The sequence below is a fragment of the Drosophila willistoni genome, chromosome 3R, assembly GCF_018902025.1.
Source record: "Drosophila willistoni isolate 14030-0811.24 chromosome 3R, UCI_dwil_1.1, whole genome shotgun sequence".
NCBI lineage: Eukaryota > Metazoa > Arthropoda > Insecta > Diptera > Drosophilidae > Drosophila > Drosophila willistoni.
This window is the reverse complement of record NC_061086.1, coordinates 26,293,954-26,314,115: the sequence shown is the minus strand read 5'-3', so window position 1 is coordinate 26,314,115 and position 20,162 is coordinate 26,293,954. Positions and strand designations below refer to the sequence as shown.

The 20,162-nt window shown below is 38.3% G+C and overlaps 4 protein-coding genes across 4 annotated transcripts; 2 read left to right on the top strand and 2 right to left on the bottom strand.

Moving 5' to 3' along the window:
- The first annotated feature begins 93 nt into the window (after positions 1–93).
- LOC6647854 (structural maintenance of chromosomes protein 6) lies at positions 94–4,328 on the top strand. Its single transcript, XM_002069758.4, has 13 exons — positions 94–341; positions 404–543; positions 608–690; positions 751–1,024; positions 1,092–1,218; positions 1,276–1,353; positions 1,408–1,580; positions 1,646–2,043; positions 2,099–2,498; positions 2,561–3,635; positions 3,742–3,960; positions 4,024–4,154; positions 4,212–4,328. The coding sequence occupies exons 1-13, from the start codon at positions 171–173 to the stop codon at positions 4,231–4,233; spliced, it is 3,291 nt and encodes a 1,096-aa protein (XP_002069794.1). The 5' UTR covers positions 94–170; the 3' UTR covers positions 4,234–4,328.
- A 161-nt stretch (positions 4,329–4,489) lies between these two features.
- On the top strand, positions 4,490–5,448 carry LOC6647855 (RWD domain-containing protein 1). The gene is made up of 2 exons (XM_002069759.4): positions 4,490–4,647; positions 4,719–5,448. The coding sequence occupies exons 1-2, from the start codon at positions 4,572–4,574 to the stop codon at positions 5,375–5,377; spliced, it is 735 nt and encodes a 244-aa protein (XP_002069795.1). The 5' UTR covers positions 4,490–4,571; the 3' UTR covers positions 5,378–5,448.
- Positions 5,397–6,798, bottom strand: LOC6647972 (cysteine and histidine-rich domain-containing protein morgana). Its single transcript, XM_002069760.4, has 4 exons — positions 6,677–6,798; positions 6,044–6,612; positions 5,795–5,989; positions 5,397–5,736 (listed from the first exon to the last, which is right to left on the bottom strand). The coding sequence occupies exons 1-4, from the start codon at positions 6,735–6,737 to the stop codon at positions 5,461–5,463; spliced, it is 1,101 nt and encodes a 366-aa protein (XP_002069796.1). The 5' UTR covers positions 6,738–6,798; the 3' UTR covers positions 5,397–5,460.
- A 5,261-nt stretch (positions 6,799–12,059) lies between these two features.
- LOC6647973 lies at positions 12,060–20,103 on the bottom strand. The gene is made up of 4 exons (XM_023178488.2): positions 20,032–20,103; positions 19,653–19,738; positions 12,845–13,001; positions 12,060–12,775 (listed from the first exon to the last, which is right to left on the bottom strand). Exons 2-4 carry the CDS (start codon positions 19,659–19,661, stop codon positions 12,645–12,647), a joined length of 297 nt encoding a protein of 98 aa, XP_023034256.1. The 5' UTR covers positions 19,662–19,738; positions 20,032–20,103; the 3' UTR covers positions 12,060–12,644.
- Positions 20,104–20,162: the final 59 nt, after the last annotated feature.

Sequence of the window (20,162 nt, the reverse complement as noted above, 5' to 3'; positions counted from 1 at the left end):
ATACCAGGGACGGTGCATTACGAATTTGGAGTGTTATTAATACTTTTAGTGTGACCGTTTTCTTGAAAACAGTGTGACCGTTGAACGCCAGTCTTAGTGTGGTCGTTTTTAATATAACAAAGTCGTAGTTTGTTGATGCGTTCTGTAAATAAGTCCCGCGCAATTAATAAATGCATCAAAGTCGGAATCGAAGAAAGCCCTCATCAGACGATGATAGTAATATGTCGGCCCCCAGGAAGAAAAGAGCTAGACGCGATCAAGATTCGGAGACATTGTGCGATGAACCTTCGACTTCACAACATTTGTCTACCACAAGTCAGAGGAATGCCTCATCTTTTTTGGTAAGCTAACGCTTGTAACATCATCTCCTGTTTTTAAAATAACACTCTATTGGTAATCCTAGCATGAACCCACACTTCCAAGTGGGGGATTTGATCGATGCGGAAAAGTTATATCTATGCGTCTAACCAACTTTATGTGCCACTCTAATTTCTTCCTGAGTTTTGGGCCTAACATTAACTTCTTGGTGGGTAGCAATGGCAGGTAAGTGAAAAACAAATACAACGCTTGGGGCATAAATTAACAAGTCCTCTTGTAATTAATGAAGCGGCAAAAGCGCAGTTATTACAGCGCTGGCATTGGGTCTAACCAGCAACGCTCGGGCCACGAATCGCGCCAGTACCATACAAAGTAAGCTACTCCATGGGGATTCAAACAGCTCCAAACATTACAATTTCGTTTTCATTTCAGAATTGATTAGGAACGGAGAAACTAGTGCCAGCATTGAGATAACCTTGTCCAATATAGGTAGCTGTCGGTTCAAACCGGACATTTATGGTCCACATATCACTGTGGTTCGCCACATTCGCCAGTCCTCGTCTACATATGATATGAAGGATGCACACGGCAAGAGTGTCTCCAAGAAATTGGACGAAATTCGCAGGATGCTTCTTCGGTTTGGCATTTATGCGGAGAATCCAATTTTCCTTCTCAATCAGGATGCTGCACGAGAATTTCTGAAAACGTAAGTTAACTTCCTTTGGTAATTACCAATTGGGTTAAAATAAAATCTCCTATTTACATTTCAACAGGCTTGAGCCATCTTCGAACTACAAACTAGTTATGAAGGCCACACAACTGGACAACTGTGCCCTAAGTTTAGCCGAATGTCATAAGCAGCGATGTACTTTCAATAAGGAGCTTGAAAATGAAGAACTGGTATGTATTTGCAATACACTAAATTGGTTGTCATCTTAACGATTGTCATTTCAACAGAAACGAAATCATTTGAAAGCCCAGTTGGAAGTGGAAGAGGATAAACTTACTGCATTACAAAACAAAGAAAATTTTAAGGTAGAATTGTGCACATTTGTTATTTCTTCAATGTAATAAATATTCTTTTTACAGATTAAGTTGACAGAGGCTAAAGCAAAGTTAGCTTGGAAATCAGTTACACGGTTTCAGGAGGAGTTAGCGAAATTTGAGAAATCTTTGTCGCTAATTCAAGCAAAAAAAGCAGCTCTAGAAAAAAATACTTCAAATAAAGAAAGCACTCAAACTGCTTTCTCCCAGCAACTCAGGTAGACTATAGATTAATATTGTGGAATCATCTTGTTATTACAAGTCCCATTTTTATTATAACTAGCGAGTTCGAGGCAACCAAGAGACGTATAATGGAAGCTTATAAGGCCCAGGAGGCTAAAGTCAGGGCATCTAAGTTAATAGTTGAGGAGAAGGCTCTAGAGGCTATGAGACTCAAGGACCAAATAAAGAATTCGGAGAGACGGATTAAAGAAGAGGAACATTCTCTTGAAGCGTGCAAAAAGTACGTGGAAAATTATCATGCCGACTACACCAAAGTAAACCAACTAAAGGAAGATCATGCCAACACGTTGGCGATCCTTAAAACAGAAATGGCAAAAAATGAGGAATTACTTACCAAAGTACGGGACGAGCAATTGCAAATGAAGGAACAAATTGCTGCCCTAAAAGAGCACACGGAGGAGCTGAGAAATGAACATAACAAATTGCAAGGAAACAAACGTAAGTCGCGCAATTATTTCAACTTAAATTCCGAAACATGACTCTTTTTTTGCAGAGAACTTTCAATTGGAAATTAAATCCTTGACAAGAAACCAAGCCAATAAACTGTCAGTCTACGGCGAACAAGCAATGCATGTGGTCAATAAACTACGTGTTCAGTATACCGGCTCAAATAAATTTTATATGCCACGAGGTCCCGTTGGCCAATATATCACTGTTCCGAATCCCAAGTACCGGGAGCTGGTTGAAAATGAACTACGGTCATGTCTTAATGGATATATCGTTAACTCAGACAAAGATCTTCAATCATTAAGAGTCCTGTTGCATCAGATATATCCTGGAGGCAATATTCCCCCCATTTATAAAACTCCATTTGGTGATCGGGCCTACAATATATCTAAACATAAAGTGCGTACAACGACACCAAATACCACAGTATTAATAGATGAAATCTGGTAAGAAGGTCTAACAAATCAAAATTTTTTTTCTAAATTAATGATTCGATTTCTTTCCTTAGCTGCGAAGATCCAGTCGTAATGAACTACCTTATTGATATGTTTCGGATTGAGACTGTTCTGGTAACAGAGTCCAAAGAAATTGCTGAATTCTTGACATCGGAGTCGGAGAATGTTCCACCCAATTTAAGTCGAGTCGTCGTACCAAACCTTGGACTCGAATATACTCCATCGCCGAACTATGGCGTCTACTCCAAACGTAGTAGACCAGCGCGGTATATTCAAGTGGATGTTCATGAACGCATCACACAGCTGCAGAATGAACTGTATAGTCTGCAAGAACGCGAGGGTCCGCTGGAGTTCAACTTTGGACAAGCCAGGCAGAGATTGGAGAGCGCTATCAGCGAGATCCAGACAAAAAAGTCAATAATAGAGCGATATTATAAAGAAAACGAGAAAGCCATGCAGAAAATTATAGCCATTGAAAACTATGAGTATCAGGAGCTACCAGAATATGATCGCCTAAAGACTAGTTTAGCCGACTCCACTGAAAAAATCAAAAGCGTACAGAAGGAACGTGAAGAGCTGGAAAAAAAATTGTTGGAAGTCCAGAAGAAAATAACTATAGCCGGGACATCACAATCTGATGAGGCTAAATTACTAACTCAGATAACTAACCAGGTTAATGCAGTGGAGGAAGAATCGAGCAATCTGGAATCAAAAATACGTAGTATCGATCTTCATTATGAAGAGAATACACGTAATTTAAAGAAAACACTCGAATTGGAGCGAGAGTTTATCAGTAAGAAGAAAGCCATGGAAAGCGATTTAGCTAAGGCAAGAGAAGAGGCTGAGAAATTGGGAGATTTTGTCAGTACAAATCAAACGGAAGAACAAATACGGGATCAAATCGGAAGCTATAAATCTAAAATAAAACAATTGGAAAAGTCTACATACAGTATTGATCAGGTGGAACACGATGTGGCCGAGCTGCGCACCAAATTGAACATTCAGGAAAAGGAATTTCGTATTATTGAATCTGTTGTTAAAAAACTACGTATGGCTTATCACGAGCGAGCTCAATTATTTCAAAAGTCTCGTCATCATTATTTTACTATGGTCCAGTTTCAGTTTGAGGTGAATATAAGATCGCGCATTGAAATACTTGACAGTATTATTGTTCATCAAAATTAGACGTTTGGTTCAACATTAATTTGTATATATATTGTTTAAAATCATACAGGTTGCACTTGGTTTGCGCAACTTCCGGGTAAGTTTCAATAGCAATTATAGAGAGAAGATATGGGAGATAAATGTGTATCCACCGAGCGGCAATGAAACCTCAAATACTAGAAGCCTTTCGGGAGGAGAGCGGTCTTTCACAACCGTTTCGTTGTTAAAGGGTCTTTGGAGCACATCGGAGCATCCATTTTACTTTCTGGATGAATATGATGTTTTCACTGTAAGCTATAAGGTTAAATTTTCCCTCTGTTCCCTATAAAGTTGTTTTTTGTTTCATTAACAGGATGAAGTCAATCGAAAATTTATCACACAAATTCTCATTAATGAAGGTATGGATCATAAAAGGCGTCAGTATTGCTTTTTGACCCCCCAAGATACCGAAGTGGAAGCAAGCAACTTCATTAAGGTCCACAAGTATGTTAATCTGGTTTTAGATTTTATCCTCTTTAATAACTACTTAATATATTTTAGATTGGAACCTCCAGAGCGTTAAACTATTTCAAGGACCCTTTTTTTGCGGTTAGTAATGTAATGTAAATATTCTCTGTTACATCTCGGCAACTTTATAAATAAAACCCAGCTGTTAAATCTCTTGTGTTTAAGTGAAATATATAAACGAATATCATTGACAATTTTCTTTTAAGTTTTAAGTTTGCCGCTTCATTTGCTATCGGGAAACGTATCGATACTTACTCAGTAGAAGGTGAACCGATAGTTACTCTATCCCATGCGGCTGGGCGAATTCGGAAGTGTTGCGAAGAGGCGAAATTATTAGTGGCAAAAAGCAAGAAAGAAGCCGAAATAATAATAAATAAAACAATATTTAACAAAATGAGTAGGAATTATAAAGAGGACCAAACCAATGAGATAGAAGCTCTGGATTCTATTTATTGCGGTGAAATGGAAAGTAAGTAGAAAAAGGCGGTATATACATATGAAAGAAGTGTGATCCAAACCCGTGATTTCTCTCGTCATCAGTTTTGGCAACAGAGCCATTCCATAAATTCCAAATCCCTATAGCGACTGAAGAGTACAATTCGGAAGATAATGATAACGGACTGGCCTGCAAATTAGTTTTTACCTATACAGCGAACTATCCCGATGGAGCACCTGAGGTGGAAATCGAGGATGCTGAGAATTTCAAAGATTCATTTGAAACACGACTGTTGGAACATTTGCACAAGACAATTGAGGAAAACCTTGGTATGGAGATGATATTCTCATTGGTAAGCAGTGGTCAAGAGTGGCTTAATGAACGCTGGGATGATCACAAAAGGGAATTGGAGGAGACCCGTGTACGTAAACTGCAAGAAGTAGAAGAAGCTGAGCGGAAGAAATTCGAGGGCACCCGGGTGACAGTCGAGACATTTATGAAATGGAAGCAGGACTTTGAGGAGACTACGGGAATTGCGGCCAAACGAGAGAAAAATAACGATTGCAAAAAGGTAACTGGCCGAGAACTCTTCCTACGGGACAACACACTGAACGAATCGGATATTAAATATTTGTTGGAGGCTGGCGAGAATATTGAGAATGTTAAAATTGATGAAACACTCTTCCAAAATATTGGTGAACTGGAATTGGACGATGACGACGAGGACGATGATGAGGATTGGGTGCCAGGAGCGGATGATTAGAAAGAAAAGAATAAAATAGTTGAAGGCATATTCGCGTACTTTTTTATTATACAAAACATTGAAATATAAAATGTGTTTTTATTTTAGTCCAAGCCATTGGGATTTTGCAAGCTCATCTCGGACAACTTGATTCCATGTGTGGCCACAGATTCGATGTCATCGAGATCAAAGAACTCTTCGTCTGACTCTGGATTATTCTTTTCCAACTCTTTGCTGTTGACATCAGAGGATTTCTGCGCCGCCGGTAAAGAGTCACGTGGAAAATTCAACTTGGTCCATGAGCCTGGCTCTTTTTTGGGCAGAGTTATCTCAATTTTAGTGCCGTACATATGAGCCGAGGCTTTGTCAACGTCAATAATCTGAAAGAGAATCATTGAAATGGAACCAACAACTACTTCGTTTCGATTAAGACCTTACCCCACGCAACTCCAAGTCCAAGTTGAATTGAGCATTCTCCTGTTCGGGAAATACAAGATTAACATGGAGCCTTATGGGATTCACCTCCACTATACTCTGGGCATAGTGATATTTTTTGGCATAGATAGTGACCACCACATTGGTAGCGGTCTGATGCCAATCATGGCGGCATTGAACAACCTTTTTATCCTCGTTCTGAAATTCGTAATGAGTTAGTTAGATTGAATATAATATTTGCAAGGGACTTACATCGTTTACCCATTTGTGCTGACCGTACACACAGCCCTTCTGGGCCATAAACTGAGCAAAGTCTGAAGTGCGCTTCTGACAGCATGACCAGAATTTCATGCCCTCGTGGAAAATTGGAACACCTGGGTGATAGTTGCATTCTCCGTAATCGCTACTTGTGCCCGTGTAGGTGTATGTGCATCCACTATTTTTACAGGTTGTCCCCACAGATAAAACCGAGCTATCATCCGACGATGTAGTTGCTGACGGCTGTTTAATCTTTACAGCGTCTATAGTCTCCTTCACGGCAGCCGGCACTGTTGGCTGCAGCACCGTCAATTTGGTATCGATGGGTGGCCGAGGCAAGCCTTCTCTAATTGGAGCACGCACCTCAATGACCTCATTGATGTCAGCCTCTTTATCCTTTGCTGGCTTCTCGGGCTCTGGTGGCTTGATGTTCGAATGAGTGGAAAGCGTGCATCCTTTGATGTTTAAAAACTCCGTAAAGTCCACCGATTTTTTGTTGCAACAGGACCATCCTTTGTAGGCGTCATGAAAAAATGGCTCGCCAGGATGATGCCGGCAGGATTCTAATCGGACAAATGTTCATTGAAATTCCTTCGACTGAATTAAAGCCCAAGAACTGAATCTTACCATTGTTGTTGGTGGCTTCATCGTAAAGTTGCCCACATCCTTTATTGTAGCAGCGCAGCATGTTAAAAATTTTATTTTTCTGGAACTCTCCGTCTGTTGGTTTTCTTATTTTTATAAATAATATCGGAAATGCGGCTCCGTTACAACAGCTGACAACAACAAACCCCCCCGCATTTATCGATGGTTACTATCGATATATCAATGCTTTTGCAGCCCTGCCACTCCGAAAGCTTAAAGCGCAAAATTCAAACGTTGTGTCCATATGAATGCAAATTAAATAAGCTGTATACATGCTTTAAAAAGTTAAAAGTCAAAAAATAGTAACTGGATTATAAACTATGTTACAGTATAGGACATTAAACTTTACTAATATATCAACTGATATCAACTAACTAATATACATATACATATGTATGAGAGTGCATGTTCCTACACCCCCCCTTCTGATAGCAAATCATAAAATGATTATCTCAAATCCAGCTTTAGAACAATTAAATCTGTCTTCCAATTTGCTTCAATTTCAATGTGAATGTTTGGAAAGGCTTATGCGAATGCATAACAATTAAAAGTGATAGTCAAATTGCAAATTATGTTAATTATAGACCGAAATGCTCAAAGAGCTTTGAACTCTATTGTATTTAGAGAATGTGTCTAATTACAATTGCAAGCCGGAATTGAAAAAAAGCGAATTGGTTTGGACTAAAATATTTATGTGGCTTATGAAGGCCAGCGAACAGTTTTATAAAGACTTGATTTATGAACCCAGGAATTGTCTAATGGGCTATATAGTTATATTCGAACGATCCTGTTGCCAAATAACAACATGAAGAATTTGACATATGAACTTGGTATATAAGCCATATATTTTTATTGCAAACCTTCTTAAACCATGGGAATCTATTTATGCCATATTCCTTTTTGTGACTCTGTAAGTGAGTCATGTGGGTCATGCTAATTAAATAATGGCTCGTTTGAGATCAAGAACGGGAAAGGTGTCGATGTGGGCTGCCCCCAGGTTATGTCTCACAATCAATCTCTGCATGCAAGCCAACATATAGTTACATATTCAGTTTTCTTTCGTTTTGTTTCTAACCCGTTTTTTAACTATGGTTTCATTTTCATTTATTGCCCCCAAGCTCTAGAGCATAAATTGAACTTGCAAAGTCGGCAATCAGCAAATTGTCGTTTCATTGGAAATTCTTGTGGTCAACAAGGTTATCAATGCGATTGCACTTCATACAAATTATGACACAAAATAAAAAATCTGAAACTTACCTCCACATTCATATTGATATAAGTAATGTTGTTCTTGTTGTGTTTGTTGTTGCTTTACTACTGTGAATCATGCCCATTGCTAATGATCTCTTCGAGCTCTTGTCCATTGTTTGACTTTTGCACAATACTGCATTTTTTTTTTTGGTTTTTAGTTTATTGTCATATATATACGAGCACTTTTTGACAACCACAAATACAAATAAATAAATATATATAAGTTATAAAGGTTCGAAATTAGATATGACAGCGTGATATTCACAATTGTATCTAGGTGTATATAAGTGTTTCTTTTGGTTTTGGTGTTCCAATTTATGTAAATTTTGGCAACCAAGTTGATTTACATAGATATTCTATCATACGACTAAATCGAAATTATACTTTAGATGTGAATTGTATTCCCTCTTCATTCACTCACGCGGTCATCTCTGCTGATTTTAAAATTGGCAAACACATCGTCCGCCACAGTGTCAATGGAAATTAACACCCAATTGCCTTGCCTGCCCTGGCTTGGCCTGACTTGGCGTTTGGCGCTTGGCTTTGGTGTTATTTGCTTTTGTCTTTGGCCCGGGCATACTAGGCGTATACGTAATTTAGCATACAATGGCCATGGCGAACATGCAACATGTGGCGCAGCAGCATGTCATGTTTCTCTGACTGCACAGATTTCATTGCAGTTGCCATGCATGCAGCATTCCATAGACACACATCGAGATGACGAGCATTGGTCTGATTTCCGCAGAATCGTGAAATATGTAAACTAGTGTAAGATAAACTTCTATTTTATTGAGAAGATTATTTCAATTCACATCGAATTGTGTCAAAGGCTTACACGATGTTTGACCAATTTTAATTACCATTTCCTACTTGGTTTTGCTCTTTACGCAATATCAGACAACAGCAACAATGATATATAAATACAAGTCTGTAGTGAAATATTTCGGTTTTTTGCACGCTTGCACGATTTCAAGTTCGTTTCCCAAGTCTTTTGTTTGCTTTTGTGGGTTTTTTTTTTTTTGGGGCCCAATTGAAAATGCAAGCCAACTAATGTTAAACACATTTATTTACAAGGAAAATTTGTATCTAGTCTCCCAACTCTTTCTCCTCCTCCTTCTCATCATCCTCCGGTTCCTCGCCTTGGTCTTCGGCTAACTGACTACACATGGACATGACTCGTAGCTGCTTGAGGAGCAACCATTTCAGAAATAACTAAATCGTGTGGTATATGGATTACTGAAAAAGTTATATGTTGCATAGGCAGTATCTGGTGTTTGAAATGTGGCACCAAAATAGGTTGGATCCCTGCCACCAGCTGCTGCTGCCGCTGCTGCTGCTGCTGCTGCTGCTGCCACTGCGACTGCTGCTGGGAAAAACGAAAATGAGAAGCAAACAATGAATTGACATTCTTTTAATTTGAAACGAATTGGGCAAGTGTTATACATTGGATAGGCTGATTGGCGGGTGGTGTTTTTGAAGGGAAAGCGGAGGAAGGGGTTGAGCTATTAGTTGAGCGTGTGCTGCTGCTCTTGCTGTTGTTGTTGGTGGTGCTGGTGCTGGTAAATTCCAAGTGTGGGCGCCGCCGCCTCAAGGTTAATGGTTATGCACGGCTTCAATCAAAATCACAGACGTCATCGTCATCTATCTGTCTCTGGTTTTTGTCCAGTGTGCGTCAGAGGTCTGAATCTGTAACTGGCAACGCCCAACCACATTGATTATAGAATGGACGGTGTCTTGTAATTGTACTCCAAATGATTTTTATACCCTGGCCAATGGGGCATTTTGACTTACGCCTCGAGCCAATGGAAAGATAAATCAATGAACAATTAACTAAGGGTATCAAATCTTCGTCATAATCTAAACCTGCCTGTCTCTTTCTATTTGAAGTTATGTGGTGGGTGGGTGGTTGGTTGCAATTGCAATTCCAATCGCCGCTTGAATTCGCCGCATGGACTCATTAATCTACGCCAGGCTCAGCTCAGTTCAGTTCAGCTCAGTTGTTTCCCAATTGTTATGCTACTCGTAACCGCAGGCAGTCTCTCTCCACCTCATCAGGAAGACAACTGAGCTGGGAATTGCGTATCAAGAGTTTTCTACCCTCTACACACACATATGTATGTATGTGAATGCCTTAAGGTGTATACTAGAGTACAGGGTAACTGAAAGTCGTCTGTTGGACTCTGGTCTTTATATTTAGCTAAGAGAACACTTAGTGTTTTGGTCAGAAAATAATTACACAATGGATTCGGTTATTTTGAATTTGACCGGGTCCTCGTTTAACTCGCATGTTGCCCAGCAATCGTGCATAAATTGTCAAATTGTAAAAATTATCTTAACTTGGCGTCGCTTTCAGTGTGTGTGTGTGTGTGTGTGTGTTCGATTGTTGTTCGATCTTAGTTCGATTCATTGTGAAATGCATTTTCCATTCATTTGTACAATGAGTCCAAAAAAGAAAAAAAAATGCCGAAAAAAAGTTGCTCCATTTCTGCATTTTGGTATTTTAGTTTTTTGTTTGCTCGTTCTCTCTGGCCGTCTGTCTGTCTGTGTGTTTGTCTGTCTCAAAATCGATATGCAAAAAAATAAAACAGCAAAAACTACTGCCAACATATTTTGCATGCGGTAAAAGCAAAGCAAAAGTCGCATTAGTCGCGCATATCATTTGGCTCTCCTTTTGCCCGTTCTCCTCTACGGCTCCTTCTCGCTATTCCTGCATCTGCATCTGTGTGCGGAGTCAGCCGCCTCAGGCTACACTTTTGGGGGCTTCGGGCTCGAGAGTGCCATTTGTGGTCTGAATCTGACTGTTGATTGTTGTTCCAGCACCTGCTTCTGCCTGTTGGCTGCCAATTTGGTTGGCTGATCGTTAAAATGCTATTTCTATACTGTTCATATTTTTTTTTTTGCGGTTTGCCTTTTTGTTTTCCTACAATTTTCTGAGCTTCAAGACTTTGTTAATGCGTTAAGTATACGACAAAAGTTTTCAATCAACAACTAATAATGAAGTTTTTAATATTTTGAACCCATTTAAAAGCAACAGTTTAATGTCTGTTGTGAAATGTTGAAGCTTAAAAAGCAAATTCACTTCAAAGACTACAAATGTGGATAGGTTTTGAATCGAAAAGTATCCTGCATATTCAATTATTGTTCCTTGAATGTCAATTTGTCTATATTCAAACGTTTTAAACTATCTACTATATATGTAGTTTTAAGGCTAAGCCTACTAAGTCTAAGCTTTTAGTTAATCAGTTCTTTAGTTTACATTTAAAAGAGTTCAAATAGTTTTACTGATAAGGAAGTATGTCATCTACTATCCTTTTCTCATCTATCTTCTTTGTTTAATAATCCAATAAATATTGAAATTTTTTAATTTAAAATTCTAAAATTCTAATCCCACTAATCTCCTTAAAGTTCGTTCAAGTTTTTGTTTTAGAGAGAGCATTAACAAGTGGTTATAGTTTTTGCTGTTGACTACTTTCCTCTTCATCACACTACTTCCCCTCTCTCTCTCTCACTCCTCTTGCATATCCGGGGGGCAAGTCTCTTTCATCTTTAGGCCCACTTTGGCACTTGGTTTCTGTGTTTCTGTGTGTGATTGTTGCTGTTGGCATTTGCTAATTAGGCGCTAGTTTTATGTGCGCTTTAAATAATTGCCATAAAATATCCAAACACATTCACACACACAGACATTTAAAACGTTTGTATGTATGTACATAAAGAACGATTAAGATTATTTGTATATATAAATTGTATCTATAATAAATGTGCAGATCGAAATCGAAAAGGAAATAAAGTATTAAACAAATATCTGCAATAAATAATTAAATAAGCCAAAATCAAACCAAAAATATAAACTTTTGCATTAAAATGTTTGTGTTTTTTTTTTCTTATTGTGTTTTATTAATAATTTAATTTTGAATCAAGTCCAATTTTGTGAAAAAGTAAATTATAAATTAAAAAAGCAAAAACAAAAAAGGGAAAAACTTATAAACTTATAAAAATATAAAAACTAAATGAAATAAACGTAAAATGTTTTACAGAAAAAAGAAGTAAATAAAAATAATAAACAAAATCATAAATTATAATGGAAATAATAACAAATTTTGTAAATTTTGTTTTGTTTTATTTCAAGCTAATTAAACTAAATTAGGCTTAATGGACAATTAAGTTGTTAAAGGTGTGCTAGAGGAAGGGGGAGTGGGAGGGGAGGGGAAAATTCGGCTTGGGTGCACTATAATTTGCAGTGAGCAGGGGAGGAGGAGCAGAGGAAGGATGCATTTCCGTTTCCGGTGCTGGTTAAATGTGTTGCTTGGATGAGTTGTGGGTGTGCGTGTGTGTGTGTGTGGGTGTATAGGTGTAGGTGTAGGTGTAGGTTGTGCGATGGTTAATTAAATGACTTATGTTGGCTTGAGGGAGATTTCACTATATATTTTGTTTTGATTTGCTAACCAAAGATTGTGCCTGTGAATTGAAACATTTGTATAAAACAGTTAAAACAATTATTTAACGATTAATATTATCAACAATAATAACAAACAACTAAAAGACACTACTACTATTGCACTAATAAAGCTTTTCTCTGTGTGCGTGTGTGTGTGTTTGTGTGAATGAGGTTGTGTCTGTATGTGTATGTGAGTGAGTGAATGAGATTGAATCTAGCTTCTATCTCTAGGTTTATTTGTATTGTTTTTTGTTTTTGCTGTCATTAGGCAGTGCGTTTAAATAGATTCGCATTACTTTGTTGTGGCGGCACAAAGCCGTAGCCAGAGGCACCAACTACCACACCACTGGACTCCTCAATTGCATCTGGTGGAGATGGGGGGAAGACAACGGGTCCTGTGAGAGAGAAACGAAAGTTGTAAAGGTAAAGCCTTCGTCTTCGTCTCTTCCTTCTTCTTCACTCACCTCTATTCTGACGTGGATCACGCACTTGGCTGGCTGAGGGTTGGGCTAGAGCCAAGGGATCGTAGGCAAATCGTGAACGGCTTGGAAATTGACCCAGAAAGTATTGTTGACCCGCAGCAAAGGCCAGACACAGACAGAGGGCGGCAATGGTGACTAACTGTAAATGAAAATGGAAAAGCATTTAGATATTATGACAATTCAAGTGACGTTGCGCCGACATTGTTGGCCACAGCAATTAAACAATGCAAAATGTATGCCAATGCCATAATGAAAACAATTAACCAACAAGCCAACAAGAGACAAGCGAGTCAAAAGTGCTGTGTGTTTGTGTGTGTATGTAGAATGCCGCCAGTCGTCGACTTGGCCGGTCAAGTGCATTTATACCACACTCATATGCACACACACACACTCACTCACACTCGCCTTGAGCACGAGCCAAAACTGCTAAAGTATTAACCAAATGCAAAAACCCAATGCATTGCCAGTTCCAGTTACCATTTCTTAGTTCTTGCAATTAGCCATATCAATTGCCAAGTTACCAAACGAAATTCAATGGAATTCAATTCTTCAAGATTTTATCCAAAACAAATGTAAACCTTTGCTTTCATTTCATTGAAACAACAACACAATTGAGTACCTAAATGAATTACATATGTACTCCTCCTTGTCCTTGTCGTATACTTAATATTTATGAATCCGTTGTCTTTCTTTTTGTAATAAATTTTTTGACTTAGTCCAAAATATTGCTAGGAAATAAAATCTTTCAAGCTTTTTCGTATACTTGATATTTCTTGGTTGATTTTTTTCATTTTAAGAGTTCTGTGTTTCCCTTTGATTTGTTCATTTTGGTATTTCATTTTATCCTTTATTGTAATTTTGAGCAAACTTGCAATTAGCTTGGCCAAAACATTTACCATCCAATCAATTTTCACACCATTCATGGCAACTCGTTGGCTTAATCAGAATCTCTTGGTAATAATCAACTAAACAATTGGCAAGCAAATTTATAACAATTGTGCTTTAACAACCATTTTCAATTTTCTCAGTTTGTTTTCCCGTTGCTGCTGACCCAATTCCATCTACTGCTGCAATTTCAGACCGAAGATAAGCAGCGGCACAATTTAAAAGCGAATTTCTGTATTGGAAGCCACATGCTGTGCAAATTGACTGCGGACTGTGCACTGAGCCAGTCGATTAAGTTCATAAATCCATTTGGCCTGTCTGCAAGCCGATTGAATATTTATTGAATCACCAGCAATTGCATTTTCTGAGGGTGTCTAATGTCTTATTTAAGGCCGTCACGCAACTGACACTAATCATAGGGCATAAGCTTGAGCTTAATAAGTAGAACGGGTTTTGCTTTTTATTTTTTTTTATTATTTTTCTACCTCACACTCCGCACAGTCGATCGATTGTATAATAAGTAGCAAACGGCAAACAGCTGGCCAGCTATCAACCCCCCTTCCCCCCTCTGTCTTCTATTGCAAAATCTCGCTTGCTTTAGTGTGCTTCATTAATTGTTTAATGGGCCGCGCCTCCATATAAACAAATTGCACTGCTGGGAGCCTGGCGTAACCTGGCCAAAGGAATAATAACCACATGGTTTAGCCCTACTAAACTTGCATAAAATTATCAAATATTAACAAACAAAAACCATAACAACAACAACAAATTGCTAATTGCTATTAACCAAAAATATGCATAAACAAAAAAATTGCATTTAAATCAAATAACAACAAAATAAAACAAAACAGCAAAAAAAAACTAAACTGCCAACAAGAGGTAGTCAGAAAATCTCTCAGAGTTTTCAGTCTCTCATAGTAGTAACTTGTGAAAATGTTTTTAATTAATTCGTGTTTGTTGTTGTTGCACTGGCTGTTGTTGCTACTGTTGTACTCGTATGTAGTACATGAATTCAAGTCTTAGAAAAAAAAGTGAGTCTCTATTGCCACATCAAATAGAGCTGCAAAAAAAATATACAAAAATTGGTTCGATTCAGGTTTTTAAAAGATTTAAAGTGATCTCGATTCATTAGGGATATACAAATATGATATAAACTAAATAAAAGACTTTGCAGCTTCTGTCTACACCTTTGAGAGATCCTTTTGCCATGAGTTGAAGTCTATCAAGGACTCCATTCAAGCCTTTTCGTATGTCAAGCCACCGCATTTTGAGTGAGAAAATCAAATAATTTTTGCATTCCGCTCATTGTTTGCTATTTTGAAAGTATTTTGTTCAAACTAATTAAATTGTTGTTAAGTAGAGTTAGCTAATTTGAGAACAAGTCTTGCGGTAAGTGTACCCCCCGCCCCTCCGTCTCAGATTGGTTGCTAACGCCACCGCAATAACAAATTAGTTAAACAAATGACCTTAGATATGATTTCGTAATTGGGCGATTTTTAGGCTGCTCTCAGGTGGCAAAGCCAAGCAAAAGCACGCAGACATCTAACTGATTGGAATGGGTGGATTGGGGGTGGTGGTCACGGGGGATATATGGTGGAAAACCCACCCACAACAGCCATGATTAAGTGTAGCCAGCAGTAGCTCCAGTGCCAGTAACATGTGAGCGTGCCAGCGCATTTAAAGTTAAATAAAAAATCACCAAAAAAAAAACTAAAACCAAACCAAAGCAAACACTTGAACCAAAAAGGGGACGACGGGACGGGGAGACAGGCCGGCGACAGCGACAATAACAACATCGACTGTCTTGTTAGCCACAAGACACAAAACAAAACAAAAAATAGAAACATATTGTGTTCCATAGCCTAGAATGGGTATAAGGACTTGGTTCTCCCTTAAGATAAGACAATCAAACCAACTTTTTATCCTTTTAAAGAGGAAAATAAATGTTAACAGAAACATATCAACAAAAAAAGTAAAGGTAATATTCATAGTCTATCTATCTATGACCATATTAACTTTTCCATTATAAAAATCAAAGTGCTAAGCATCAGCTTAGTTATCTTTGTTTGGGAAAGAGAATAAAAAATTCGCTTATGGTTTTTATTACTTTATATTTTCCCATTTTCATTTTCAATTTGATTTTTTATTTTTATTAATTTTGTTGCATTTTTTTCTTGGCTCGTTGGTATTGGCATTTATTGGCGTTTAGATTTTGATTGGCTCAAAATGTGTAGTGAAAAATAAATTATTTTTTTATTGCCTTTGCCCGTTGAACAGGTAATCGGAGAATTATATTCCCAATATATTTATATATGACACTTGTGTATGGAGAATTCTTAGCTCGTTGTGTTTTTTCCTGAATTTGTTTAGTAAATTCAAATTCATGACTCACACACAAACACACTTCTGGACGCAATGGGAAAGCGAAAATCCAAGCGGGTGAGCGGGTGAGTGGGAGGAGAAACTAGGGGGAAACTGATGGATTTCCAGGTGCCTGGTTAATTTATCTTATTTAGGCTTAAACGATTTGTCATTTTGTTTGGGGCCTTTTGGTTATAATTAATTTAAAGTGCAAGCAAAAAGTGAATGTGATCTGCTAGCTGCTGCTGCTGCTGCTGCTGCTGTTGCTGTTGCTTTTGGTTGCACTTTTTCGACAATTGTTACAACAGCAACAACACAACGACGAAAAGATTGTTATTGTTGTTATCTTTTCTTAATGATAGCAACGCCCATTTTTATTTCCATCTTTCATTTTGGTTTGGATTTTGGCAGAGATGCTGCCGGGGCTACCTGAAACTGAGGGGTTAATGTTCGATTGAACAACTCAAAGTGAGACTGAGACCGAGAGCGAGACTTTCAACACGGAAGCTTAGCTGACTTTGGATACGGGTGAGTGGATTGAAGGCTCTCGACTTTGACTGGACACCTTTTTAGCAAGTTGCCAAACGCAAATAACATTGAAGCCAAAAACTGAGGCTTTAACTGGTGCTGAAAGGTGGAAGTTGGGAAGCTGGGCAGAGGGAACAGGCAACAGGCAACTGAAATGTCCAGGGGAAGTGCGGGGAGTGCGGGTAGGTTTTATGTAGGTGCAACTGCTCCACAAGTCTTGGCTTCAAATTACTTTTGAATTGTGTTTAATAGCTGGGAAATGAAGTCAAATCGAGTTAGTCTAGTCAGTCGTCGAGTCGTGGCCAGCTGTTTGGACTAGTTGCCTCAGCTGATTGCTCTTGCCTAATCTACTTCTCAGGCGCAAAACTATTGTCAATTGTAATTGAATTATTAAGCATCAATTTGACTAGGAAGTGCAAATTGCAGCAGCGTGAGAATCAACAATAATGATCGGAGATGCTGATGCTGATGAAGTTTTTCCTTTTTCCTGCCAGCCTGCTGACTGCAAAAGCGAAATGAGTTCAAGTTCAACTGGTTTTTCATTGTTTTGCATTTAGCAAATTTGTAGCATTTAAAGCCTGACAAACTGCCAAACACACAGAGCAAAAGACAACAGCAATAACAACAACGCACATGTCTTATAAATATGGTAATCAGACAGGCATCCCTCCTTCCTACCACTCTCTCAGCTGCAGCCGATAAATCTAACATAAATATTTTCGCAACTTCGCATGTGGGCAGCTTTTGGAGCTGGACATGTGTATGCCATGCACTTGCCATGCGCATTGACTGACTTACTGGCTGAGTGACGGACAGAAAGGCAGACAAAATAACTGACTGGCTACAGTCAAGCTGGGCAAACGAAACCGAAACCAAAATCCAAAATCCAACATGCCAAAAAATGCTGCTCCAGCTTCAAAATCTAACCACGATTGCAACATAGGCTAATCGCGGCCTAAACGACCGCAAAAATTGTAATGAACAAAAATTTGTGGCCGATGAGAGACGATATCGAATAACATGGCCAAGTCAAAGAGGCAATAACTAATCCCCAAGGGGTGAGGATTAATTATGGCAAACATAACATTTGAGAGTTAAGATATGAAAACAAGAATTAGCTAAGCATCGTTTGCTAATTGAACTTGATCCCTTTTATCCAACGAGATCCTATGAATACAATTTTACGCCATATTTCCTTATTGCTTAGAGACAGAGTTAAAGGAAATTATGATGACCAGGATATGTATAAGAGCATTATGATGATACGATTATAATTATGATGTGTTGTAGAGACTTGCATCTGGTTTTTATGATTTTCGTATTCTTTGATTTTATGGCCCTGAGAAAACTTTAGTTGCTTAAGCTAATTATGCACGCTCTGACTGTGGTCTGGCCTGATCTTTGGCCCACAATCAGACGCAGCACATGGGCATTGGGCAATCGGTGAACCGGCAATTGCCACTGCCACCGCTTTCCGGCGTGACATCTTCATTAGACATTGGACGAAGCGGTGAGAAACCAAGCGCAACAAGTCCATAGCAAGGCAATAGACGACAACATTTTATGGCAATTAATTTAAATTTCCACACGCAAAGCGTGTAAAAGGCAACGGCAAACGGCGACAACATCATTCGTTCGTTGTTGAACGATTGGTTAACCGAGAGTGAAAAACGTTTGGCCCCTCGATGGCAATTAATAAATCTTTTTCCCCATTTTCATTTTCATCCTAATCGAGAGCGACGTTGATTGCAGTTTCCCAGGGTGCCTTGGGTATGGGTATGGGTACGGGATAAAACGAAGCCGACTCTCAATTGCATTGCATAAGTTATTAGTTTCTAAATCACTGCACGCTTGCGTTTTTGATAATTTGTTGTTGTTGCTGCTGCTGCTGCGTGTTGGCCACGCACAGTTTCCATTGATTGCAATTCATTCATGCCTGACTTTGGACATGAGCATGGTCAACACGCAATTTCGTTCAAGAAGTTGGTCAGTAAAGGAAAAAAAAAAACGTTTTTACAACTTTTGGCTTGGTCTTTGGTTTGATTTGGTTTGGTTTGGCTTGGTCTTGGCTTTGGCCATTTGGCGCGTGTGTATCGCACTTTTCCATTAGTGTGATACGAAAAAACGCATGGCCCAAGCACGTTTTTGGCCTGTGTCTTGGCTTGGCTTGATCTGCCTCTGCCACTGCGTCTGCGTCTGCGTCTGGGTCTGCGTTTGAGTCTGCTGTTTGTCTGGTATCTCTATCTGAAGTTGGCCTTCAACATGAACTTGAAAACGTTTTCGCTCGAACTTTTGCGTGAGTTTTTATTTTTGTCTATGATTTTATCATGTAATGGCAGGTTAGATGTCTATATTTATCTTTTCATTCTTTTTTTATTTTTCTTTTGTTTTTCTTGGGCGGAAAGGCCGCAAATGATTGCATAAATAAATAGTTATTGAATTATGATAGAGAACTCAAACAGAGATTGAGTTAAATCCATGTCAATACAGCTTCCTGTCGAATTAATGTGCCCAAATCATAAGCAGATCCTTCTTCTTGCTTATGATTCCAATTATGGTTTTATCGATGTTCCTTCAGCTCGTTTTGACTATAGCCCTTTATATTTTCCTATACTAATCTGATTGAACCTTGGACTTGTGGTTGTCATTTGGTTTCCTTTCTTCTAATCCATTGTGGTTTCTGGCCATAAACTTTTGTATGTATGTACGTATATATGGACTTATTGTGGGGGCTATTAGCAGTCTTTTGGTTTCATGACCTGAAAGCAAAACCGCCAAACCATTTACATTGGTGGTTGAACTGGCACCACCACAAATTGACACACGACATTGTGGGCAATAAATTAAATTGCCTCGGCAAGTCCAATAAAAATTCTAAAAAACACAATAAAAACCCCCAACAAAAGACTCAATTTGCGGCTAAGAAATGAAAATGTTGTGAAAATTGTCACATTTTCCGATTAAAATGACTTAAAAAACAAAAGACTTAGGCAACAAACTTGCTGCTAAAACTTACGAATTTCATATTGGTGATGGTTTTGGTTGTTGTTTTTGTTTTGTTTATTTATATTTTTTGCTGGACTCGCAACTTTGTGTGCAAAGCTGCAATTAGTTAATAAATTAAGAAAATATTATTGCTTTAAATAAATCACTTGCTGCACTTTGGTTTTGTTTTCCTCAAAAAAACACGTAAACGTTTTGGCTTTGAATTTTTTAATTGCAAATATACATTTCCATATGAAATTGATGAAATTTTTTTTTTTAAGATTTTGCAAACAAATGCACACGGTTTTTTTTGTATTTTTTTTTTTTTGTTTGTGTAACCGACGACGATGCAAACACGCGAATTTATAGAAGAAAAACTTAAGTCAAATGTGGCGAATTGTGTTGCTTACACGAATATTGTGTTGTGTTTGTTTTTTTATTTTGTGGAGCGCTCTCGCTGTGTGTCGAGTGTCGACTGTCGAGTTGTGCAGTAAAACGTTTAATGAATTCCAACAGATATGCTCAGTTGATTTTATATAAA